This window comes from Phyllostomus discolor, chromosome 2, assembly GCF_004126475.2.
Source record: "Phyllostomus discolor isolate MPI-MPIP mPhyDis1 chromosome 2, mPhyDis1.pri.v3, whole genome shotgun sequence".
NCBI lineage: Eukaryota > Metazoa > Chordata > Mammalia > Chiroptera > Phyllostomidae > Phyllostomus > Phyllostomus discolor.
In genome coordinates, this window is record NC_040904.2 from 162447503 (window position 1) to 162474034 (window position 26532).

A 26532-nucleotide genomic window follows, 5' to 3' on the forward strand; every position below is an offset into this window, starting at 1 on the left:
CAGTGGTCCCACCTCCACTGACTCACTGCTATGAGTGCAGCAAGTGAGGAAGAGGCAGGAGAACAGAGCATAAACCAATAAATGTTCACTCGCCTTGAGTCTTTTAAAGCTCTGTTTGGACAATTCAATGATTCCTCCTCTTTCTCTTTCTTCCTCTTTGAATAAATGGCTACTGCCATCAGGATGAACCTCTTGGAAGAATACAAAGGTGTTGATTAGGCAGTGCTGAAAGAAACACAAATACATGGATGAGCCAGGGAATGAACTCATAGCTATGGAAAAACCCAGTCACAACATGGAAAATGGTGATCCTTAAGGTGGTGGCTGCAATTGCTTAAGGCAAGGTCTCCTTGTTTTTAATGTGAGGTTCCCCCACCCCAAAAGACATCCTATGTGGACCCCTAATATATAAAAGAGGAAACGAAACAAAGCAAATTCAGAATGACTGTAGTTAAAATGAATTCCTGGTTGTGGACCGTAGAAAAGTTGTTCAACCTTTGAGATCTGAAACTTCTTCATATGCCTTTATGAGAATCAAATAAAGTGGAGTTTATAAATTTCAAATTCATAGAAATTTTGATGTCAATGGAAGATTGTGAGACAAAATCCTTAAGGATTAAAGAAAAATGTTTTCTAATACACCTCTTACGTAATCATGAAAAGTAGCTCCTCTTTAAGTAGGAAGAGCTCTTCCAATTGAGCTCCTTAAACCATGTGATGTTTAAGTTTCCAGACTTACTGACTTGAAAGCCTTGCCCTGGTGTTTGGATTCTTCAGAGCATTCTTTTTTCTTTAAGATAGAGGAAGGGCTAAACATGTATTTCCTCCTTTCCACCTGCCCCTCCCTGCCCTCCAAAAATGGGCACAGGAGTCATGCTCCTCTGTGCTGGAAAGACGGGGAGTCCGGGGCACCCTGGGAGTATCCGAGTAGAGGATGAGGAAGTAACACTGTGCGTCAATTCTTAGGGCAGCACCACTGTCGCAGGAGACCTTGAAGTCTGAACCAGGGCCATGGAGGGCTCTGTACTGAGCCCCACGTCCTGGGAGAAGCGTCGGGCCTGGATCCGTCAGAGCCGTCACTGGCAGACCCAGGTCCTGGAAGAGGAGGCTGCCGCTGCCCTGCAGGATGTCCCAGATCCTGAGCCGGCCAGCCTGGATGATGTTTTCCAGGAAGGTAAGAGGCAGTGAGACACCAAACAGACTTCCATGTCGTCTTTGGTAGGGGAATGGGGCAGCAGGCACAGGCTTGCATCCTGTGGGCAGTAGGTCCCTTGTCCAGGCTAGGCCCTCAGAGAGGCTCATTTTGACTGGTTTAAATGAGTTTAAGGGAAGAAGGATAAAATAATACAAAATATGAATTATGTGAGAAAAAGACAGGCATAAGATTGGGAAACAGAAAGAGGCATATTTTTGTGTCATCCTGAGAAGCTGTCTGTAGGGCGAGGGGTCAGAGTGCTCTGTGAATTCTTTGGGATGTTTCAATTGTGTCTGTGTGACAAGATCACAACCCAAATGCCTGGACTCTGGCAGCAGCTCTGTCACTGACAAGCTGTGTATCCTTTGGCAAGTCACTCACCTCTAAGACATATTTGTCTCATTTAGATTATGTGTTAGTAGTACTTTTTCTATGTGCCTCTCAGAACTTCTTTGAGGTTCAAATGAGACTCCAGCCATGGGTGGGGGCAGGGAGTGGAATCTTTTATAAATAAACCCATTTTTTGCTTATTTAGTAGCAAACAAAATTCACAAATGCAGTACTGTGCCTTTCTAGTTTTACTTTGGGTTTGTTCCTTTTTTTTTTTTTTTAAGGGGAAGGACCCGTTCCTTTTCCCAAACTGTGGGGGAAAGAGAGCAGTGGGCTTAACATCCGAGGCATTTCCCAGGTACCTCGGAAGAAAGGGACAGAGGGAAAAGAGAGAAGAAATATCCACTATTTGTATACATGGGTATACTCCTCTTGTATCTTCAAGAAAAGTTTTACTCGGGGAGGGAAAGATTCGTGACAAGACTTATATAAGGATAAACTTGAAAATGGGGTGACTTGCAGGGAGGGGCTCTGCCTTCCTTCAGCTCCCACACTGATCTGATGTCTGATTTTCCTAGGGAATCCCATCACCAAGATTGAAGACTGGCTGCAGGACTGTGGGTAAGTGCCAAAGGGGCAGTAGGACTGCACGCATAGATGGTTGGATATGCTAACAGGCACTGACTAATGGGAACTCAGAAACAAGGAAATGGGTTTGAATTGGGCCTGAGGATTAGAAGTGGAGTTGAAATGGGGAGGGGAGGGAAAGGTCAGGGTGAGTGTGGGCATGGCAGCTGTGAATCAAGTGCAACCCTGGGACAAGACTAATTTAATGTGGAGGCCTGAAAATACAGGCAGGATCTAGTCTGAAACCAAGAATAACGCAAATCTGCGGCTTTGGGGAATGACTGGGCTGAGATCCAAATCCCTACTCTACTGCCTTTCCCTTCAGGCGAGAGCCTAACACTATGTCATGAAAGAGGTTGGAAACCTAATTGTTCTTCTGATCAGAGTAATTCGTCACTGCGTTGTTTACTTCTACTGCAGAACAAAGAACAAGGGGCTAAGGGTTCACTCCGATCGTTCCAAGTAGTGAGAAATTTCAGCAGGTACTTCAAGGCACAATGTAATGTCTTTCCTCAGAAACATTTAAAATATGAGACCATACACCCCACAGCCTGTACCATTTTAGAGTCAGCCTACCCAGACACAGAGGGAACGCTCCTGTGACCTATTTAAGCCTGATCATTTGTGTGATAATGAATTCTCAGAAGCTATAACTCCTGTCTGCTCTTTATTTCCCCTCCAGGAATGGTTCAGTCTTTATATAGGCTTTCATCTAAACTCATCTATTAACATATACATGAACCCACCCTTGCTTATTTGGTAGGAAATAAATAGCACTGAATAATCCAACGTTGTTCAGTTCAATTATGTCCCAAAGCTAATGCCAGGAGGGATTTATTTTGTGTTTTTTGTTGTTTACAAAACATATTGTGCGTATAGTCCTAATCTGGTTCACAATTCAATGACTTCGAAGTCAATTAAGGGTAATCAAAATATAAAGAAGTAAATTAATATAGGAATAAGAACATTTGCAAGTTTTTGGTGTGTGAAAACTGTCCTGAGATTTTAAATCCTTCACCACTGCCAGGGAAAGGAGGGTGGGAGGAGGGAGAAGAGTTACAGGGGAGATAAATGGTAATAGAAGACTTGACCTAGGGTGGTGGACACACAATACAATATACAGATGATGTTTTACAGAATTGTATACCTAAAATCTATATAATTTTATTAACCAATGTGACCCCAATAAATTCAGTAAAAAATTAAAATTAAAAAATTATAAAAATAAAATAAAATGCTTCACCAGATTTGTACAAGAGAACAAGTTTTCTCAGTTAATGTCTTTATCTCATTAACTATTCTTGAGTCTTAATCAATTTACATCAACAATTACTAACTGTGCATTTGCTAACTGTCTGTCTAAATGGTCTAGAGAAGTGCTAAATAGTTTAAAATATGCTCCTTGGCTTTAAACATACTACATTCTAGTTGAAAAGAATAAATTCACTATAAGAACACAAACTTCAGAGATCACCTTTCCCCACCTGTATTCCACAAAAATAAACCCTGATACAAAATATATGTTGAAAATGTAGACTGGTAAGTGAAAAGACTCCAAGATTTGAGCCTAATTCTTTTGCTATCTATCTGTGTAAACTGTAAGTAAACAACTGAAATTCTATCTCAGATTTCTCACCTATAAAGTGGAGAAGTAGAATAATAGTGTCAAAAATTTTCAAAGATTTAAATGCTATGGTGTATGTACAAGTGCTGTAATGCTCCGTAGTAATATGTGAGTGGTAAGGCTTATAAAGTAGGGGCTTTGTGCTACTTTAAAATTTCACCAAACGAGTCTATCATCATCTATGTATCTATCTGCCTGTCTGTCTTCTATCACTTTATCAAAAAATATGTCCAGAAGTGATGTTCACCACCTCCAGGATGGTGGTTATCTCTAGAAAGGAAGAAAGGAGGAAGAATGGGAGTAAAATGAGACTTCAGTTATATCTTTAACATTTTATTCATTTTTATTTTTATCGGAAGCAAATATGACAAAATATTTATATGTGTGAAAATAGGGTGACAGGTGCAAGAGTATCTGTCAAAAATGTTTTACTTTTCTATGTGTTGAAAAAAATTCAATATTTAAACTTCAAAAAGGCCACAAGGAAATCTATTAGCATACTTACATTTGTCCTTGGAAGGGGAACTAGTAAGTTCATAAAATATTTCCAATTTTCTCTATTTTCTAATCTTCCCAAATAAGTATGTAATACTTTTTAACTATATGGGAAATCATAAAAATTAAAAAATGATGATTGACGATAGTGAGAAAATACTTGATTTTTATAATACACAATGAGGTAGATTTAGATGAAATGTACTCCAAATATGACCTTCTAAGTTAACCACCATCTTTGATTCTTAAGCTGCAAAGACCACAGCAGAAGGAAGATGGACAAGAACCCACATTTACTGGTTGTCTGTCCACTCTGTTGGCAGGTGCCCTGGGAGGCACCTTCCAAATTTTATTTCAAGACCACATAGTTCTGTTTTCTTTCCAATGCCAAACACCCTCTGGTAGCAAAGGGGCTTTGTTTTATGACAAGCTTTCCAAGAAAGCTCCTTGGTAATTTAGTGTCAGTGTAAAGCTAGTAGCAGACCCTTCTGCTACAGGTTTAGGTCATGTATGTCTTTACAAACTATACCTCTCCTTTTTCTTTCCCTTCTTAAGCCCTCAGGGGATTTTCTGAGGCATGAATATGTTATTTGTGAATCATCAGAAGTAGGGCCAGGAGCCCAAAAACCATCTGCGTGGACTTCAGTTTAAAATTCCTGCAAACAGAGCCATGGAAGTTGCTGGAAGTAGCTAAAAATAGTCACATGCTTCTTCTCATAATCCAATCCACCTCCCTACTCTTTCTTCATGAACTGAGTATACAGGAGAATGGCACCTTGGCTCTTGTACTTCAGACTTGAAATGATGCCAAGGGACTTTTCAATGAAAAGGTGGAGAGATAGGTGCAGCTGTGGATCTAGTCCTCAGTCATTGACGTTACATCTTCAGCGATAACCCATGAAAGGCCTGGGACTTCGGTGATAGACATGAAGTTTCAAATCAACACGCTCAATAAAAAGGCACCAATAAATCCAGGCCTATATCCATACTACTGTGGTAGATCCCACATGCACAGAGAGAAGCCTACTGACCCAAGGGTCTTCCTGGCTGATCCTCATACAGAAAATATGGCCATGCCTGCCAGGGCACAACTAGAGAGAGAAATACAGGGTGAACACCCAACAAAAACTTGTGTCTAATGAATAATAGCAAGTTTGCTTTTGGCCAGACTAGGAATTTTATCAGTGGTATTTTTATGTAAATTTTCTTGAAGTAGAGCATAAATATTAGCAGCATTTCTTTTTTAACATAAGTTGTGGTAGAACTCAGCAGGTGTACATTTTGGTTATGCTAGATAAGTTCTAGATATCTACTGTACAACATAGTGCTTATGGTTAACAATGTGGTATTGTGCACTTTAATAACAATCCTCAATAACAATAATATAAATTGTATTGAAGGTATACAGTACTTACTGAAAATAAACAAGTATTAAATACATACCTCAAGGAATTTTCTCAGAGTGCACACAACTATAAAACCTGCAGGAACGCTACTCATACTCCGGAAGCTCCTGTCTGTCCCTTTCCATTCATTACCCAGCTCCCAAGGTAACCAGTAACCTGACTTATAACATTGTAGATGAGTTTTTCAGTTTTTTAACTTTATATAGATAGAATCATACAACATGAACTGCTATATGTGTTTCTTTTGTTCAGCATTATGTTTGTGATGTTCATGTTTTACAAGCAGCAATAGGTCATACGTTTTATTATGTAGCATTAAGTTGTATATTCATCCTACAATTTATCCATTTTACAATAATTTGAGATTTGGGTCTTCCAGTTGTGGGTCATTATGAAAATCACTTCTTTTGGTGACTATATACAGGTGAGTATCCATTGAACACACACCCAGAAGGGCAGTAGTAGTATGTTTTTATTGTAGTTATGATAATAGTTGGCTTTGGTAGCTGCATTACTGTGTAGCTACAGCACAAGCATGAAATGCACTAGTAAATGTCAATATTCTAGTAGCTGATTATATTAGTTACCAGTGTTTTAACAGTAATAGGAAATATTAATTTGTATTAATATCTATAATATATATATTCTAACATATCTATAGTATTATATTAAAATATATTTGTGTAATAATGTTATATGTATAATAAAATAATGTTTTATATATAATATTATACACTAGAAAGAAAAGTATATATTTGTAGTTCAAGTTGTAGTATTAGAGTTGGTGGTTCTTAATTAGCTTGGGTATATCATTTCATATTTCTTAACTTTATTGCAGTGGCATTGGTTAATAGGATTTTATAGGCTTCAAGTGTACATTTCTATGAGACAAGATCTGTATATTGCACTGTATACCCACTACCCAAAGTCAAACCATCTTCTGTCACCTCATATTAAGCCCCCTCTACCCGTCAACCCCCAACTCCCTTCCCTCTGGTAACCACCACACTGCTGTCTGTGTCCACGAGTTTCAGTTTTATTGTATACCCCACATGTGAGTACAACCATACGATTCTTAGCTTTTTCTGACTGACTTATTTCACTCAGCATAATATTCTCAAGGTCCATCCATGTTGTCACGGATGGCAGTATTTTGCCTTTTCTTGTGGCTGAGGGGTATCCCACTGTATATATGTACCACGTCTTCTTTATCCAGTCCTCTACCGAAGGACAGTTCAGTCATCCCCGTGTCTCGGCCACCATGAATAGTGCTGCAATGAACACAGGGGTGCATATGTCTTTGTGGGTACGTGTTTTCAAGTTTCACAGGTAGGCACTCAGGAGAGGGATTGTTGGTCATGTGGTAACTCCATTCTTAATTTTTTAAGGAACTGCCAGCCTGCTTTCCATAGTGGCCGTGCCAGTCTACCTTCCCACCAGCAGTGAATGAGGGTTCCCTTTTCTCCACAACCTCTCCAACACTCATTATTATTTGTCTTGTTTGATTTCACATTTTATATCATACTTTGATGTCCAGTTTTTTTCATAAGGACATATAAAAATACAGAATTTGGAAAACAGGGATTTTTTTACTATTAAAAGCAAAGTATTAGTAAAAGATGTCAGTATACGATATACAAGGCTTTATTTTATAAAATTTAAGCACAACTAATCTACAGATGTTCAATTAGTAAACCCATTGCCATTATTAAACATTTCATGATATTGTGCTCCAAAAGCCTGAGATTTATTTGCATTGCTGGAGACTGAAAAAGGAGGAGGCTCATTTCAGATCACTCCAGTGGAATAGATACACTCCAGTCCCTCCCTGATAACTCACTCAATGAGTCTCTCCTCCAGCCTCCATAAGAGACTACATTCAAAGCATCATGTGCAACTTCCATTTTTCAAACTCTCAGGGAAGCAAACTCTGTGAAACACACAACATACCAGTGTTTGAAGTAGACTTAATGAACAATAATATCTAGTCATCTGATCCCCTATGTCATATTTGAGAACATAGCAGCAGCAAGGAGCCAGGACTAGAATCCAGGTGCTCTGGTCCCAGTTCAAAGCTTTTTCACAGATGATTTCACTCATCTGTTTTAGAGAATTTCTTCCTTGTTTATAAAACTGAGTTGTTTCTCACTACCAATTATGCTGGTTTCCATCTGTTTTTCTTCTGGAGATGGTAAATGTTTGATAAGCCCGTATCTCAAAATGTAAAAATATAATCTCTAACCAAGATGTAGTTTCTGCTGCTTCCTGAGAGACATGATATTCTGCAAGACTATGGCTCAGAGACAAGAAAAGGGGTATGGATAGAAAAGATGGCCTACTAAATGCTTTTTTTTAATTTCTATATTTGCTTTTGTAATGTGAAAATTATATACCCAAAGCCCTGCTTCTGTAAATGTATTTCTCTCCAGTTTTGCTCCTATCATTTTTATTGTCTATTTTGCCTAGGAACTCACCTGGAGAATTATTTGCTAAGCTAACTTTAGACAATGTGGTCAGTGCAACCACAGCCCTCCAATCCCAGCTCCCCCTGACTACCTCCATGAACTTGTCAGTCAAATAACCACCCTGTCTTGCTTTCTTCAACATAAAATCAGCTTAAATACTGCTGACTCTCATTGGAAAATTATATGAACCTATGGGACATGTTTGAGGAAAGCCCCTTGGAAAATGTGGTGATTTGGACCTATAAGTTTATGTTTGGTTTTTAGATACTCTGAAGAAGGGTTTTTTGAGGAAGCGGGTCAGTCGATCTATAATGGTGAGTATAGGGTCTGTTTTTCCTTCTATTGTTCGTCTACTTGGACCGTGATGTGGCTGTGTGGGTGTGAGTGTGTGTGTGTATATGCACAGGCATGTGCATCCACCAGAAGGCCAATTCTCTCGTAACTGCTTGCAAAACACCTATCAGTGGTCACAGGCAGTCAGAAAGGTCCAGAAGATAGAGTAAGCAATGACACAGAGCCAACCCACTGGCTCAACAGTACTCAGAGGTTATTTTCCATTAGTGGTTATTCAGCTAACAATCACTGCTACAGGAAAAGAGCTTTATAAAATATGTGTTTGTGTGTGTGTGCATACCCCCATGTGCTATTTGGCCAAGGATTGTGTGCATAACTGTGCAATGTAGGGGACAGGTTAATTATAGATGAGTGTGCATGTAATTCTTTCTGAGTCAGAATATAAGTGTGATTTCTGAGGTACTATATGTATATACAGCTGAGGGCAGGTTTGCAAACAGTGGATGTCTCTCCAGTTTTATACAGAGCCGCAGGCCTGGCCAATTCACTCCAATTCAATTAAACCAGCATCTCTTAAGATAAGATTCAGCTTAGTAGTTGCACGACTGTGTGTGTGTGTGTGTGTGTGTGTGTGTGTGTGTGCGTGCAATCCTGATTTTGTGTGATCTTTGCCTTATTATTTGACAGGGTGTCCCAGCCATGGAACCAGCTTTGAAGATGACTTGACCCTTGGAGCAGAGGGTAAGTGGCTCTGTGAGGTTGAGATTGGGTAAGAAACTATACATTGGATTAATTAGGATAGAATGAAAGGGGATAACTGCAGAAAAAGCATCTCTGGGGTCTTATCTACAGGGAAAGAATAGTCTCAATAGGATCTAATGTGAAGCTCAGAAAGCATCATGTGACCAGAAATACTTCTGCACCAGCCTGTCAGGATGTCTACTATCTACTGTCCACCACTGGAGCTTTCCTTTGGACCCTGGGAGTATAACATATAAAATCACAGCAACATTGGCTGCTCAGGCATCTTTGAAATTGTTTTCTGTGTAGGAAACCCAATGCAGTCTCCCTCATTAGTGGGCATGAGAAAGACTGCGTTGCAAGAAGATAAGGGCTTCAATAAAAGATGGAGGTATAACAACCTACTAGTGTCTCCTGGGACCTGTGGAGACTCATATGGTGGGATAGGGAGTCTGGCCTGGAGGGCTGAATGACTCTGTCCTTCTCAGGACAGAGGAATTCGTGCCTAGAAACCAGTCATGGTCCAGAAGTTCAGAGGCCTGAGGTCCACTGTTCTCCACCATATCTATCCCTCTTCCAGGTCTGTGTTTGAGAATCTTTAGATAGTCCCATGGACTTGGTTCAGTGATGATCCTACAGTAGTTGCAGAAAGGAACAGAGGGGGGCTGAGCTTTAAATTCAGAGGGGCAGGGCAGCTTAGGTGATTTTTATTTTCCTTTATAACTTTCTCTTTGCCTTTCTGTTCCTTGTCCAGCCACACTGTTGGCCGCCAATGGCAAACTCTTCTCCAGGTAAGTGTAAGGTTCAGCTGGGCTAAAGGGTCTCTCCTTCAGGAGTTACTGAACTGGTGTAAGTGTCAGAGTCAAAGAAATGAAAATCAAAGAGCTGAAAATTCAGAAGAATCAGATTTTCCCACCAAGAATTAAGTCATAGACTGAGTTTTCACAGGAAGTGACGATGCCCAGCAGGCATGTCTTGGAGCCAGGGTGCAGACTGCTTACAGGATTAGTATGACATCATCTCTGATCCCTGCAGGCATTTCCTAGAGACAGCCCGGCCCTGCCAGCTACTAGATCTTGGCTGCAGTTTGGCTTCCAGCAGCATGACTGGTGGGACCAACAAGACTAGTTCAAGGTATGTACCAAATTTGGCAGGGGTAGAAGGATGGGGAAGATGAAGAGAATAGAACCGAGAACCCACTGCCCAGTTTTCCTGGGATACCTTACCAAAGCTTTTATGCAGCCATATACTTGAAAAGAAAGACATATTTGCTTCAAGAATAGTGGGGAACGCAAAGGACTCTACTGCTCAGAGCTGGATGCTATGTGCAAAATAGTTCAGTTCTTTGGACCCCAGGAGGTACAGCACTGGTACCATCACAGCTCCTGGACTTATACTGAGTGCTCGATAAACAGCCCATACATGGATTAATTAATTGATTGATTTGTTGGTTGAATGAAGTAATAAAATATTAATTCATTCAGGTAATTTTGAATTCCTGAGCTCAGGCCAGGCAATGACTGTACGGAATTTGGAAAAATGAAGAAGACAAAGTTGCCCCAGGAGTTTAACAACCCAATAAAGTGAACAAAATAGCATGCAAATTATGTTAAAACAAGATGGAAAGCCATGAAAACTAGTGTGGTGTAATTAAAAGTGCCTGAAATTTCGAGTCAAAGTTTGAATTTGAGACCTGCTTCTGAGACTTATTAGCCATATAACTATCTTTAGTGATTTGTCCATCCAGAGCCACAGGCCTGGCCAATTCACTCCAGTTCAATTAAACCAGCATCTCTTGAGATAAGACTCAGACATCTGCATTTTGTAAAGACCCCTCCCAAAGTGATTCTAATACACACTCATGATTGAGAGCCAATGATCCAGATCTAGACGCACGATTCCTATAAGGAAACCTAGGACCATGGAAATACAATCAGTACTTACATAACAAATATAAAAATAGAGCCAGGGATTCCAGTTAATTATCCAGCTATTAATTAAACAAGATGGTACGTATTTGGATTAAAAGCCTAGCATCTTTTCTGAAGAAAGTGACAGTGATTATTCAAATTCTCAAGTAATCCACAGCTCCTTACCCCCATTGTTGTTTGGGATGCATAGTTATTGAGCTCTGTGTCTCCCAGGCTGGTGGAACACAGATTCATTTGTAGCTACATGCTGGTGCCATAAAGAGAGAGAATTGACCTTCTGTAATGCAGGGCTTCTGCACTGAAAATCGTGCTACAAAGGGATCTACCTCTCAAAATCAGGTTTTGAACATACCTACACAGCAGGTCCTCAAGTAATGCTGTTCCATTCAATGCCATTTTGTTACAACATTGATGAGATACCATAGGAACTTAACAGTTATTTATAATAATTAGCCTATGGTAAATCTGATTTCATTGTATATTGTTTTGCTTAAAGTCACAGAATCTATTAACAATGTTAAGTGAGGACCTACCAAACTGAAAATTGCTTACCCTGAAAGTGAGAATAGAATGAGTTTTATGTTTCCTACACATGCATTCTCTAGTTGTCCCACACAACCCTGAGGGCAAACTGTGAGGCAAGATGCACAGCACTTGGCAGAAGCCAGCTACATCATCGTACAGACGTGCAAGCAGGAACTGACTGGTTAATAATACAACTACAGATTTCTTCACATCTGTACTGCTTTTGATTGTGCAGATCCCCTCATAGTAAAGTTCATTCACCTGTAATCAGTTATTCAAAGTACTATGATAGAATCTCTTTCAATTTTTAAACATTGTAATTTCCATGTTTCAGACAGAGAACTTAGGTTCAGAGAAATGAAAGCTTTTCGAAAAGTCAAAGACACCCTGGATTACCCTGTGCCTCAAAATTGCCCCTTCTTACCCAAACTCCCTCTTTTTAGCATCTCTGAGATTCTGGACAAGGTGCAAGAAGATGCAGAAGATGTCCTCTTCAGTCTGGGCTTTGGCCAAGAAGACCACAAAGACACTTCTCGGATTCCTGCTCGATTTTTCACCAACCCGTCCCAGGCCAGAGGCATTGATTTCCAGCTCTTCCTGAAGGCTCAGGTGCAGAGGATCGAGATGGAGGACCCTTGCCTCATGCTGGCCAGTGAGTGTTCCCACAGATCCATGCTCTGCTTCTCCCCAAGGCTCCAGACAGGGATCAGTGGATTCAAATCCTACTTTCTCTCGATTAGCTTCACTTGATCCTTGGTCTCGTGTGTCTATTTTCTCTTATGTTGTCTTCAGTGAAGGTGAACTTTGACACTTGCTTCTCTCTTTTGAAATAGTCTTCAAGAGACCTCACATCATCATTGCTTTTTATAGGTCATCTCGATGCAGAATAACATCTTTATATCTCATCCCATTTTTTTACTTCTCAGGCGGGATTATTGAATGCTCCTATTTATAGCCATTGCATTAAAATCATTTCCATTTAAGACAGTGGTTCTCAAGGTTCAATATGTTAAATTGCACAAGGAGTTTACAAAGCATTCACATTTATAGGTTTTTCCTCCAGAAAAAGAGGGGCCCAGGGATATCAGTTTAAATTTAAACAAGCACACAGATGATTCTTGTGCATAATCCTTAGACCACATCTAGGGCAACAATAATTTCAGTTGTACTGATTTAATTCTAAGAAAAGATATGAGGGAGCTTCTCTACCTTGATGAGGTATAAAAGACTCTATTTGATTTTATATGTTAGAATACATTTCAAATTCTATTCTGCTACACCCAAAACATAATGGTGTTTCCAATAGTGTTGTTTCCTATTCTTTGTATCAGATTCATCTTAAAACCTTGGTAAAGCCAGCCTTCTGAGTGCCACCTGCTGAAACAAGGATTTTGAGTTGGAGTATATTCACCCCTTAGGTGATTCTTGTCACACTCACTTGAGGATAATTTGTTGAATTTGTTGTATGTGTCAGCTACATAATTAGGTGTCAAATTCTGTAATAACAATAGCTAGACAAGGAGAATATGATTCTTGCCTTCAGGAAGGTTACAGTTTAAAAGATATGGTTGATCACATAACTTTTCAAACAGCGGTGTGCACATGAATTATCCAAGGATGTCATTAAAATGCTTGGGGTATAGTCTGAGATTCTGCATTCATAACAAGGTGCCATGACATGCTGATGCTACTGCACTGCCAACCACGCTTTGGGAAGCAAAGGTCTAAGAGAAAGGATGGATTCCATCTAAATTTCTCTAATCCAGTCCATTGCCTGGTCATCCCTATCCCTCAAATTTGTTGCTATCAAGAAGCCATCTATAACCCTAAAGTTTTGTTACTAAGAAAATAATGTTGTGTTGTTTTTTATCATGTTTGTCATCTAAAGCAAACACAGTGAGTGATGGAGGCCATTTTTAGGAATATACTAACAGCAAAAAGATATGCTAACTCAGGATAGAGAAATGTTTCCAATCCATATAGAATTAATTTCTGGACTTAAAGTAAAAAACGTACTTGGGATGGGAAGTCAAGAAATCAAGAAAGTGGAAGGACACTTAACTCTGGGTGGTAAGCACACAGTACAATATACAGATGGTATATAATAGAACTGTACACCTGAAGCCTATGTAATTTTATTAACCAATGTCACCCCAATAAATGTAATAAAAATAAAAAAAGAAATCAAGAAAGTCAAGGAAGGGGATCCTGGGTATCAGAAATCTAAATGGGAGAAATTGGTGCCTTCCTTCTCAATGTTAAGTTTAGGAAGGCTATTGAAAGGAGAAATTCAAGGACTAATCTGCTGATTAAGCCGCCAGACTCACCTTCAACCCTTGTACCCAGGCAGGTTTAAGCAGGTGCAAACACTGGCCGTCACCGCCGATGCCTTCTTCTGTCTCTACTCCTATGTGTCCAAGACACCTGTCCAGAAATTCACACCATCCCACATGTTCTGGAATTGCAACCCAACTGATGTGCCATCCATCAAGATTCTGGCTCCAGAATCTGAACCTCACTCACCAAGAGAGCGCCTGCGGAAAGCCATCTCCAAAATGTGCCTGTACACAAGCCCCCGAGTTCGGCTATCACCACCCGAGAATACCCCTCTAAGGAACAGTTTGGACCAAGTGGTGTGGGAAGTGATGGACAGAGTGAGAGGAGACAAGCTGGTTCTCCAGCAAGACTCTGAGTTTGAGCCAGGCTCACAGGAAGGTCCTGCACCCTGCATCAATGGTACAGTACTGCCTACTTCTTCTTGTTCGTGTGTCTTCTGCCCTAAAGGGATTACACAGCAGGGAGTGTCCACAGTGTCTGCACCATCACAAACTCTGCATTCTAACCCCAAGACACCCTGTTGCACACATCTGTTACCCAGAGTAGGTGTGCAGTGGAGCACAGACCCTGCATGGGTCAAGAGAGAGCTGTGGGGTCTACAGGCCACCAATAAGGAAGCCCATCTGGCCAAGGATGAGACTTTCTGGAAAAGGAAGAGCAGAGTGAGAAAGAGCCTGTTTCAGAAGAATCCCACAGGCAGAAAGGTTAAATCATTGGACCTGTCCATCATCCAGCAGAAATGGAAGCAAAGCCAAGCGAGACCAGAACTGCGCCGGTCTCTGACCCAGCAGCTGTGGGACACTTTTGACTTGGAGGAGGTGAGTGGGGTGGAGGTGAGGGAGAGTCTGGCAGAGAAAGGTTCTAAATTTTTGCCCTTGGGTAAAGGGAATCCTGACTCTCTTTCCTCATCAGATGTACCAATTCTTGAATTATATTCAGAAACCCTCAGGAGTGGGTTAATATAAAAGGAGAAAAAGACATAGGTCTGGTTTCTTAAAAGCATCTAGGTTTCCAAAACTCCTTTTCTAATTCCTCATCTGATCTGATCTTCTTGAAGTTTCTCATCAAGCACCCTTACCCCTATCATTTGTGGGATCCACACGAGAGTAGAGATCAGTTATACAATAACCTCAACACTATTATTATAAACAAAGTAGCTTCTCTTCTACCTTGACAAATATGTAACCATAAAGACCTGCAAGACCAGGTTCAAATCTAGAAGACTCTTAGGACTTGTGCACTAGAACATGGCAGTGTGGGCAGAGCCACTCCCCAGCCCCTGGCCTCTCTCCTCTTCTCATGCCAAGATCTATCCTGAACCATCAGGGATTTCCTACACAAGTGTGTGGACAGCCCAGCCTGCATATCCAAATGCCTCATGCCCCCTACCACACAAATTCATGGTCATCACTCAGGCCCAAGAGTGCATATACTACTAGAGAAGACAACCCTTGAGAGAACAGATACCAGGCAAAACCAGTGCAGTTCACTGAAGCAGGCTTGGAGCCATATGAGCAGCACATTTGGGATCCTGGGTGATCAGCGCACAGTCTAGAAGGGGTAGCATAAGATCCAGGTGAGCACATCCTCTAGGTCCGCTAACTCTTTATCCCGTGGACTCTGGAAAACTCAGGAGTCCTCTTGCCTGGGTCTACAGTACTGCCACCAAGTGCAAGGGTGTCTTGGAAAAGCTCTCAAGTCTTTGCCACAAAGAGAAGCTGTTAGGATTCAAAACATCATTTGCACGTGTGTCACCTCTCACTGAATGTAGAGCTGCACCTCAGTTCCTGCCTTCCTCGCTGCTGGGTTCCTGCCACAGGAGAATACCCTCAAGTACACTCAGCTTCCCTCCCCCACAGCTGCCTGCCACCCTGCACCTTTCCCCACCAGTGGCTCTGACTGGTTCTGCTGGGATCTTGGTTACAGGTGCAAAGCAACAGTGAGGAGGAGGAGGAGACACATTGGGCCGGCAGACCCAGACTCCCTCACCTCTACCAGACTTTTGCTGACAAAGACTCAAGAAGTAAGTCTCTCTCTCTCTCTCTCTCTCTCTCTCTCTCTCTCTCTCTCATTCTCTGGCAATGGTTCTCAAACCTGCCTGCACATTGTAATCACCGGGGAATTTTTTTTCTTAAATACTCACAATCAAGGGTCCCACATCCTAAAATTCCAATTTAATTGAGTTGGCATGAAAACCAGTGGCTGATATCTTGTTTTTAAGCTCCTAGGGTAACTCTATTATGGCTGGATAAATACTTCTCTGAAGCAGTGGTTCTCAGATGTTAGCATCAGAATCATTTGGAGAACTTGTTAAACCATAGATGGCTGGGCCCCAACTCCCAGAGTTTCTAATTAAATGCATCTAGACAGGGCCTGACAATTTGCATTTCTAGCAAGTTCCCAAGTAATGCTGATGCTGCTGGGCTGATGCACAGTCTGAGGACTGCCATTCCAGGGGACACTCTGTATAACCTTAATATTCCAAATGTGTCCTGTAGGCCAGCAGCATGACCATCACTTGGGATTTTGTTAGAAATTGGGGACCCCAGCTGCTACCCCAGACCTGATGAATCACCATTGTATCAAGATTCGTAGTGATTTCTTTTGCACATTGAAGTTTGAGGAGCATTGTTAAAGACGTTTTGTAACAGGTAGGGACCAACCATGGAGATTTATAGGCCAGCACTTATTACTTTTCTTGCTACTTTCTAATCAGCTCATGTCATAAGACTCAGGGGAGACTCCTCAGTGTATCTCATAGCTTCGTCTGTTTAGGCTCTGAGTTCCTTTCTGCAATGAGGGTTGGATGTATGTAGCTCCCCTTCCCCTCCTCAAAAGACAATGAATCGCATGCGGGTAGTTAGTGCTGCTACAATGTCTTTCCTCTTGATGTGAGTTTTGCATATTAACTCTTTCAGGAGTATCCCCCAAACCTTTGAACATTTTGGCTAAAGATTTATTATTTAAGCTAAAAGAAAATTAATCTCCTGTAGTTTTTATTGCCTGTATCCTGAAGCCACCAAGAAGATGGCACCAGGGATGATTTTTTCAAGATAGTAGAAAGTGAAACCTTTCTTGAATTAAGCAAATGAGTCAAGATTCATCTGGCTTGTAGTTCCCTTTGTTTTGCATGTCTTAGTACCAGTCACTGCACCTCCTAACACAATAGGTTTTTGGTTACTACTCCACAGTTTCAGTGTTACTAGTCCAAAGTCACAAAGATCTTTACAATTCTAATTCGTTCCATTCTAATTCTCTGTGGTTGTAGAGCCCTAATGGCTCCTGTTTCTCTCTGACCCATTACCTTCACCTCCAAGTACACAGACTGTGTGTATACAGTTACTCATTCACAACAGGGGCAAACATCAGAAGGCAGGCTTATGTTATGTGTGGTGGAAAGGTTTAAGATATGGAGCCAAATGACATACCTCATACTAGTCCTTGCAGAAATCACTTGAGTTTTGTCCTACAAAATAGGAGAATGATACACACACACACTCACACACACACACACACACACACGCTGGGGATAGGCTATGTTCTAAGACCCACATGGGGTGCCTGAACCCACAGCTGCCACCAAACCCTATACATACTGTGCTTTTCCTGATAATACATACCTATGATAAAGTTCAACTTATAAATCAGGCACAGTAAGAGGGTAACAACAACAGATAATAAAATAGAACAATTATAACAATATACTGTAATGAAAGTTATGGGAATGTGGCGTTCTTAAGTAAAGTAGGGGTGACCTGAAGACAAGCTCTGGGATTCCCTGACAGTCACTCTGATAACTGAGACCGCGACTAAGTGACTGATGGACCCAGACCGTTTAAAGTGCAGAGACTCGGGTCTGAGGAATGATTCCACACCCAGGGCGGGATGGGGCAGGACAGTGAGACAGTTCAGCACGCTATTCAGAACAGCGTACAGTTTAAAACTTATGAATTGTTTATTTCCTGAATTGTTCACTTAATATTTTGGGCGGCTGTTACCATGAGTAACTGAACCGGTAGAAAGCCAAACCACAGATAGCACCGGACACCTGTACAAAGCTTTGCTCAAGTGTTATTTGTCCAGCAGATGTCAGTCTTGCACAAGAAAATACCAAGATGTCCAGCCAAGCAGGAGGGTGCAGAAACTAGATGGTTATGCTGGGGCAAGGGGCGGGGGGTATTTCTAGAAGTTATATATTTCAAATAAGTTACTAGATTTCATTTTATGCCTTGGCAATGTAATTTCATTACAGCAAGAGAGATAGCAGTTAGAAATGCTGTATTTAACATATTCTAAGGCGTATATTTTTCCACAAGTTAATCTCTCAAATAGAATAAATATTAATTGGCATTGTCAGCCAATTTAAGTGTCTAATTTTTGGACCTCCTTAGTGGAATATGAAATAATTATGTCTTACAAATGATGGCTTATAAGATTCAATAAAACACTGTAACTTTAGACATTAAATGCACTTAGTGTCTCCGGTGATTTCGTAGATTTTCCTTTTATGCCTCTCTAGAAGAATGAGAGATCTCTTCTTCACAGACACAGTCTTTGGCTGATACGGGGATCACAGCAGTTCTCAAATCTTTCCAATTCTCTGTAAGTTTGTTTAATCATCTTCTCACAAAGCCAGGAATTATCTCTCTCAGCCCACTCCTCTGTCATTCTTTAAGAGCTCATAAGAAGTGGGGGATAGCTATGAAAACAGCTCAGTACTGCTAAGATTAAAGACTGTGAGAGAAATGGTGGGGGAGTGGAATTCACTGACCACCATCAAAGGCAGAGACAAGTGGGGCAGTCCCTCAGACCTACTGAAAAACAGCCCCAATCTGCCTCTTCCAGTGTCTGTAACTATCTCCGAAAGGTGAATTATCTCCCAGGATTTCTGTATCAAGTCCCAAAAGTCAACCTACTACTGATTCTCAGGCACAGCGGGGTGCGAGTGTAGATAAGAACTGGCAGGAACACCCAAGCAGCCTCTGTGTCCAGCCTGCACAGTCCTCACAACACACAAGACACCCCCTTAGAGGGGTGACCATGGGTTCAAATCCGGCTCTGTGGAGCTTACCACCAAAAATCTCAAGGGTCTTCATCTTCTCAGACAGAGTTGCTTCTTTTCTTCTAATTCATCTCCATAAAGTGAGTGCTTTTCTGTAATCAGCACAAGGGCACCTTTTCTATTAAAAGGCGATCTGGTCCCCAGCCAGCAGCTTTCTTCCCTCCCACTCTATCATGTAGACTTCTTCTACCAGAGAAGAAGTCTTACTCTTCCTCCAAGTTCCTGGGACAGGATGACCCTCCTCATCCCTCATCATGTGTACCATGCTCATGAACTTCAAATTCACAGCCCTTTTATCAGTGTCCTATTGCTGGAATGTGAACCGTTTGACCTTTACCACATTTATCAAAGGCAGAGCCAAGGAGGTTTTTAGTTTTTGTTGTTTGTTTCTTTCACCTGAGGCTGTTGTTTGTTTCTGAGGTAGTGGGGCCAACAGATGCTCTGTTTGCAAAGTGATCATATATGAATACGCAAGGCTTCATTTTAGGGTCAGCTCTTTTGGTGTCAGTGAGAGAAGAGACAGGAAGGGTTAGGTGGGGAGGCTGGTGCAGAGCATAGGATAAAGGAGGAAACTAGTGTGACATAATCCCATAGGTGGTGACTCAAAATGCTGTCTGCTTGCACTTGGTGGAACCTCTGTGGGCCAGGGAACTACAGGCTCGCTCTTCAATGTAAGGTTTTTCCATATGATAATATTAACAATAACAAATACATACAGCACTCACTACATTTTAGACACCACTATTCTTAGCATTTTATGAGAATTAAATCATTTACTCAAATGAAGTATGTTTTTATTGTTTCCCATTCTGTACATGATGGCACCAGACAGTTATTTTTGTACCAAAATAAATTTTGAAGAGGAACTGCTAGATAAAGGGAGAGGGGGAGGAGACAGGACACTGTTAAGAATGTGACCATTATTTTTCTGCCTCATTTATAATCTTACCAGGGTTGTTGTGTGACTACTGGGGAAATATAATTTAAAACAAAATCTTCTTCCACACCAGAAAACCTCTCTAAAAAGGTGTAAGAGAAAGAAAACAGTTTTATTTTTAAATAAGCATTAAACCAGAATATGATGTGCATCCCAGGCAATCCAGGAACAAGCCTGGAAACACAGAAAGAAATCTCACCTCTTATACAGCCAAGCAAATACAACCCATTACGTACGTGTCAAAATAAACAATAACCGGGCCTCAAGTGAGAGGACTTGACAACACCATTTGTCACGCGTGTTCATCCTAGATTCACCTGGTAAGCGGGGTGGCTGACCATGTTAACTAATTGCCTTTATCCAAAGGAATAATGAAATTTATCCTCTTTATGGCAGAAGATAGTTTTGTGAGTTAGAAGCAGGCACCTAAGTCTGACTCCTGCCCTCCCATGAAGAGTGGGAGGTAGGGGTGCTATGGTCCTTGATGATTACATTTCAAAGCCATAGCTTCCTTTGAGAAAGACACTTCTGGCTTATAAAGGTGGTGAGAGGCTCAGTGAGCCTTTTTTAAAGATTTGCATTCAAATAAAGAACTTGCAGGTTTTCTAAAGAAACACACTTCAAGAAAAGGTGGGAGAGGGTATGAAGCCTCTTTCACAACAGGGAAAATTAAGCTTAATTTTAATTTGTATTTGCTGGTTCCCCTCTGTGTATCTTCTCACCCCACCCCACCCCCACTCCCCACTTGGCCCTTCCTTTATCTGTACAGTCCTATTCTTTAAACTGTGGAAAGCAGAAGGATAATCTCTCTCTGCATCTCATAATGCTTATTTTCTGAGTTATTGATTTCAAATGTTTCAGTGGATTACCAAAGCCATACCCAAGGCTGTTGGCTGTCAGGCCATGCAACTGCAGGTCACCACTCACGCAGACAGCAATATAAACACTGCTCCTGGAGATATCCAGAGCAGAGGCCCTGCTCCATCCACACTCCCTTACCCAGCCCTGCAGATAGAAAGTACCTCTTGTGAATATATAGCACTTTCATAGATGTTATCTCATGGTAAGTCTTATAATCATATAGACTATTTGAGAAGGAAAATGACTTAGCAAGATCATGTAACTAGTTGGTTAATCTCAGAATCAGACCCCAGGCCCTTTTCATGAGGTCAGGCTTCCCTGAGTATGCAGGAGCCCAGCCTGTGGCCAGGGGTCAGAGCAAGCCTCACTTTCTGCAACAGGAGTTGCCCTGACCCTCTGAGCTTTGCTTGCCTTCTTACACACTCACAGAGGATGTTATACAGATTAAACAAGAACCCTCACACGACACTTGTAGCTCATAATTTAGTGAAAGACATGGCAGAAAATTCAACCATTACTTTGATTTCATTTCATTAGATGCCATGGGGACCTAAAAATGAACTTCCCAGAGGCTGGCATATCCAGGTGAATCTGGATAGAAGAGTAAGGGTAGTGAAGGAAATAGAAGAAGAAGCAGGATGCTGACGTCCTAGTTCGAGAGATAACAGGTTCAAAGACAGGGCAGAATGGAAGAATCGTGTCTTCAGAAACCACTCCTGTGTCTAGTGGGAGAAAGAGGATATGTGAGAGATCAAAATTAAGACTAGGAAAGATCAATAGAAATAAAATTATGAACAAAGTTTTCTGTGTCATTTTAAGTATTTTGATTTTGTCTAGGAAGATAGGCAGCCACTTAAAATTTTACAAAGGAATGATCTGATTAGATTTATCTTTTAGATCACTCTGGCAGAGGTGTGATAAACAGGCAGATTAGGGAGCCGGTGCAGGAAGGGGAATCATTCAAGAGTCTGTCACAGAAGGTTGAGAAGAAATGTGATGGCCAGAAATAAGATGAGGGTACTGGGAATGGAGGGGAGGAAGAGTGGAATTTTGATATTTTTAATATATACAGTGGCTAAATCTAGAACCAACAGATTCATGTTTAGGAGGCGAGAGGTGAAGAAAAGAAAGAAAATTTCCAGGTTTTTTTCTTGGGTGACTAAATGGATATTAATGTCCTTTTATAAGAACAGAATACAATAGTAACAAGTTGGAAGGCAAATATTTTGAAGTACAATTTTCAAAAATCAAAATAATGACTCTCATGAAAATATAATATAAACATGTTCAAAGATTTTATTTATTAATTAATAAAGTTAATAGTAATATGTTTGAACTGATCCAAAGAGTATTTGAGAAGCTAGTTACAAACAGACAAAGTAATAAATTGCTCAGTCAGCTACAAAACTGGTTCATTTCCAACAACACCATAAATTAATCTCTTGGAATACTCATCACACTGGAAAGAAATTATCTGCATCTCTATCCAACATAAATTTTCAAGGTAACCCCTCCCCCTACAGGGTAGTAAAATAGCCCCTAAATAGAAACTCAAAACTAACTCTGTGCCAAAAGCACGCATATCTGCTGGTGGGAAAGAAACCATAGGGTGTGAGAGACCACAGTTCAGGAGGGAAGGGAGAATGATGAACCAAGGTCACTGGAGAATTAGAATGAGTTGAGATCCAAAGCACTCTGGGGTGAGTTAGCCGTGAACTAGAGCTGCAGATTTTTGGGACCAGAGGAAAGGAAAAAGGGTGGGTATGAATACAGTTGCATTGGTCATTTCAAGAGGAAGACAAGAAATTGCTGCCTGTCTGGTTTCTCTGTTGTTCTGTTTGTGTCATCGCTAAAAGTGTGAGATGCAGGGGCTTTCAGGAAGATAGTAAAGACAGTCACTATGGAGAAAGGATGAGAAATATGTGTTAATAGAAATGTGTGTTATGTTTCTATTATGAATAATGTTGGGGCTCAGCTCAAGGTGCAGAACATGGGTTGGCAATGGTTTCACAATTTTCCACAACAGTGCTCAGCAATATATATCAAAAGATAAGAATAGCCCTGGCTGGTGTAGCTCAGTGGATTGGTGTGGGCTGTGAACCAAAGGATTGCCGGTTTGATTCCCAGTCAGGGCACATGCCTGGGTTGCGGGCCAGGTCCCTAGTGGGGACAACATGAGAGGCAACCACACATTGATGTTTCTCTTCCTCTCTTTCTCCTTCCCTTCCCCTCTCTCTAAAAATAAATAAATAATAAAATTTTAAAAAAGGAATAGAGTATAGATGTACTTTTATAAGCATAAAAAGTAAGATGTGAATGCTTCCAGAAATCTTGCTTCCTGATGAGAAGAGCAGAAAGCCTGTGGTATGACGCTGGTGGTGATGGTGCTGCTGCTGCTAATAACTTTAAATATTTCTTATAGTGGTGAAAAACATTTCCACAGGTAGGATATGAAAGTTTCTACCAATGTCAATACGCAAAAATTGTCTAAAAAATGCATGACCTGTTCCTTTTCCTTCCTTGGGCAGGCGTTCTCCACCACCACAACAGCATGTGCTCGGACAGCAGCGGTTTCATAGAAGAGCCTAATTCCCACCCCTTCTCGCAGGAGGCGGTGCTGCCTCCTACATCCAGCTCTTCCTCGCAAGCCCTACAAGCTCCTGCACTCAGCAGGAGAAAGGCAGCATGGCTCACGGGAAAGACAACCACATTGAGAGACTTGGACTCTATGTCCTGACACTGTCACAAACTGCGTGCACAGAGAAAAAGACCTTAAGCGCTTCCCTTCATTTCTCTGCACATTGGTTTCCCTACTGTGTGGGTATCAGAATATGTGCTGTATAGTACAGTGGTGAACTGGGCAAAGACTTTATTCTCTCCAAGCTTTGACACTCCCTAAGACATTCGAAGGATTTAAAGATGAAGTTTGAGAAACAAGGGTTGCTACTGGAATGCCCTCAAAGAGCTCAGGTGAAGTGAGGAAGGACAAATCCCACCGTGAGGCCCTGAAACCTCAGTGCAACCTGCAGTGAGATTTCCTCTGAGCCTCTACTCATCCTGATGTGCTCCCCATCAAATTCCAGAATGCCTTCCATGCTGGAAGCCTCTCCCTTAAAACCAGTTTCTCCCTCTATCTCATATTTTGTATCTTTATAGAAAAAGAGATGAGTGGGATTCAGAGTCCCTCTTCTTGGCCATTGCCAAAAATTTATAGTATTTTCTGCTGGCAGAAAACAATACAAATAAAAATATTTCAAAATCTTGCCATGTTTTAGAGAACTAACAGTTATGGTTTGTGTTGGATGGAAAATGTCTCATCAACAATTAGGGCTTGAATCTGAGATAATGACAAACCAGAGGTATATTAAAACTTTCAAATAGGCAAACCCATCTTGACTTCGAATAGTCCTAATTTGCTTCAGGTAATCAACCTCTTCACTTTCCCTGCCTAGCAGAGGAAAGGGGACCACTCACATGAGGAAGATAACAAAATCAGGGGGCTCTACTTCTTGTGTTCACAATTCCTGCCATTCAATAAACAAATAATTAATAGCAAGAGATGGGACTATAGGATGAAACCAACAGTAAAAAGGAATAATAGAAGCAGATACCCAGGTGACCCTGAGTTTGAAGCGAGCAAAAATGATGGTTAAAATGCACAAGAAAATGGAGAAAATAGAAAGTTGGATAATTTCATCAGAGAACTGAAAAGAACAGAAAATAATCCATGAACATTTTAGAGCTGAAACAATACAATTTATTAAACTCAATGGAACTATTTAGCAAAAGATTGGATTATCAACAAGATAAAATTAGTTAATTAGCAAGATGGAAGAATGACAGATCAACCAGAGATATCAACTGAAGTACAGAAATTTAAAAGTGGAAAAATTTGAAAATTAGTGTGAAGGATAAGAGAGACAGAGCCAGCAGGGGTGACGAGCCTTGTATTGTGAGTCTTAGAAAGGGAGGGGAGGGAGAGGAAGAAAAAAAACAATCAGGGCTTGAGCACCTACAGTGCCCAACCAGGCAGCATGTGGTACAGACATCGTATAGATACATTGCTCCCCCAAAGAAATGTTAGTAGAGCGAGAGAGGTGCCCCCCTCTCCCGTGCACACATACACGTGCACACACACTTCCAGTAATGTATTACTTGATTGCTTTATAAGTTGCAAGACAGCACAGACTAGAAGAGAGGGATTTGAGGGAAATTGTAACCATGATGAGTGTTAAATTAAAAAAAAAAAAACAGATACCATGAGCTGACAGAGGGTGACTTTATTCTGATACTATCGCCAGCAATAGGGGAGAAAGCGCAGGCGAAATCTGGGTGGAAACAACAGGCCACGGGTTTTTAAGAGCTGAGCTGGGGGAATCGTAGATACCTGTGTTTGGCAACAGGCCTTACCCAAAGGAAAAAGTAAACTTTCTAGTATCCTCAGGAAAGGAGGCCGTTTTACAGCTTGGAGTAGGTTCTCCCGACGCCGTCACTGAAATCAGGCTCCTACCCTTCCGTGGAAACTGGGAGATGGGGCACTACCTTCCTTCATGTTTACATTGTAGAGACAGGGTTCTCCGTCCGGCCAGAATGGCGCAGGGAGAAGATTTACACCTCAAAGGAACAAGGAAAGGGTTTATAATAAAATTTTCTAAAAAGCAGTCAGGGGCAGGCGTCTAGAAAAAGCCTGTCCGAAATTTCGTCATGCTGCGAGAACGTTAAGGACATCTTGGTCATGAGAGGGGACAGAAGGACCTGCGACTTTTGTCATTCAAAGAGCCTAAGAGACTGACAGCACATTTGACCCCATCTCGTGGAGGAACCGGGTTGGGGCTGCGGAATGAGGCAACCCCTACATTCCGCATCACCGGTAACTACTATTAGATACAGGAATGAATGATTGAAGGCTCGTCTGGCCGGAGGAGGGAACAGCATTCTGGAGGTGGGGTATGATCCAGATACCTTCCTTTGCTCCCTTCCCCCGTGCGCACAGCCCGTGAGGAGTAACTGATGCATCTGCACAGCCAATACCAGGGAGGAAAGAAAGAAGCAATGCCTTCAGCCTCCACAGCCCCTCCCAGGCAGATTCTGAAGAACCCTGACGCTGAATCAGAATCATTTGCGGAAGGTTCTATTGTTAGACCTGGAACAAAAGCTTCCCAGCCCCTTTCTCCAACACGTGCGTGGGCTTGACCTCCTCCCAAGGAGAGCCAAGCTCCTCTGCCAGCCTCCCAGCCACAGACTGCCCCTGCCATGTCTGGGGCGTGTGAGACAGAGCTCCCCGGGCAGGTCGCAGCCCGACAACAAACAGTCCCCAGGCGAGTGGGCAGTGCCCACCTCTCTGGCCGGTGGGTGGGGGAGGGGTGGCAGAACGTGCAGCGTTTAAGAAAAACAGATCAGATGCGTGGCAATGCGGTGCTCATTAAGCGAAGCGCGCAGCGCAGCCACTGCGGTCCTCTTAAAGCTCCAAGATTCCGGCTCTTCTGTTCTTTACAAGACAAGCCGCCTCCCATCGGGACAACCGAGTTCCCGGTGAGCCCAGCAGGGAAGAGGTAAACCCCTTCATTCCTACTGAGAAAACCGAGGCCTGAACATTCCAGAATATCACAGCTTGAAAGAACTAGCCCAGTGGTCTGATTGTAAAAGGGGGGCGGGGAGGCCCAGAGAAAGGAAATGAACGTGACCAAAACCACATGCCAGCA

General features: G+C 41.7%; 1 protein-coding gene across 1 annotated transcript in view; it reads left to right on the forward strand.

The window, feature by feature from the left end:
- The window catches only part of TESPA1 (thymocyte expressed, positive selection associated 1), a 38471-nt gene extending 14378 nt beyond the window's left edge, over positions 1–24093 (forward strand). The window contains exons 2-11 of the mRNA XM_028532649.2: positions 967–1174; positions 2104–2146; positions 8407–8456; positions 9124–9177; positions 9932–9968; positions 10213–10311; positions 12077–12285; positions 13980–14788; positions 15897–15993; positions 23359–24093. Coding sequence (XP_028388450.1) covers positions 1012–1174; positions 2104–2146; positions 8407–8456; positions 9124–9177; positions 9932–9968; positions 10213–10311; positions 12077–12285; positions 13980–14788; positions 15897–15993; positions 23359–23567 — 1770 coding nt within the window. The 5' untranslated portion in view covers positions 967–1011 and the 3' untranslated portion in view covers positions 23568–24093. The remainder of the gene's footprint in view (positions 1–966; positions 1175–2103; positions 2147–8406; positions 8457–9123; positions 9178–9931; positions 9969–10212; positions 10312–12076; positions 12286–13979; positions 14789–15896; positions 15994–23358) is intronic.
- The last annotated feature ends 2439 nt before the right edge of the window (positions 24094–26532 follow it).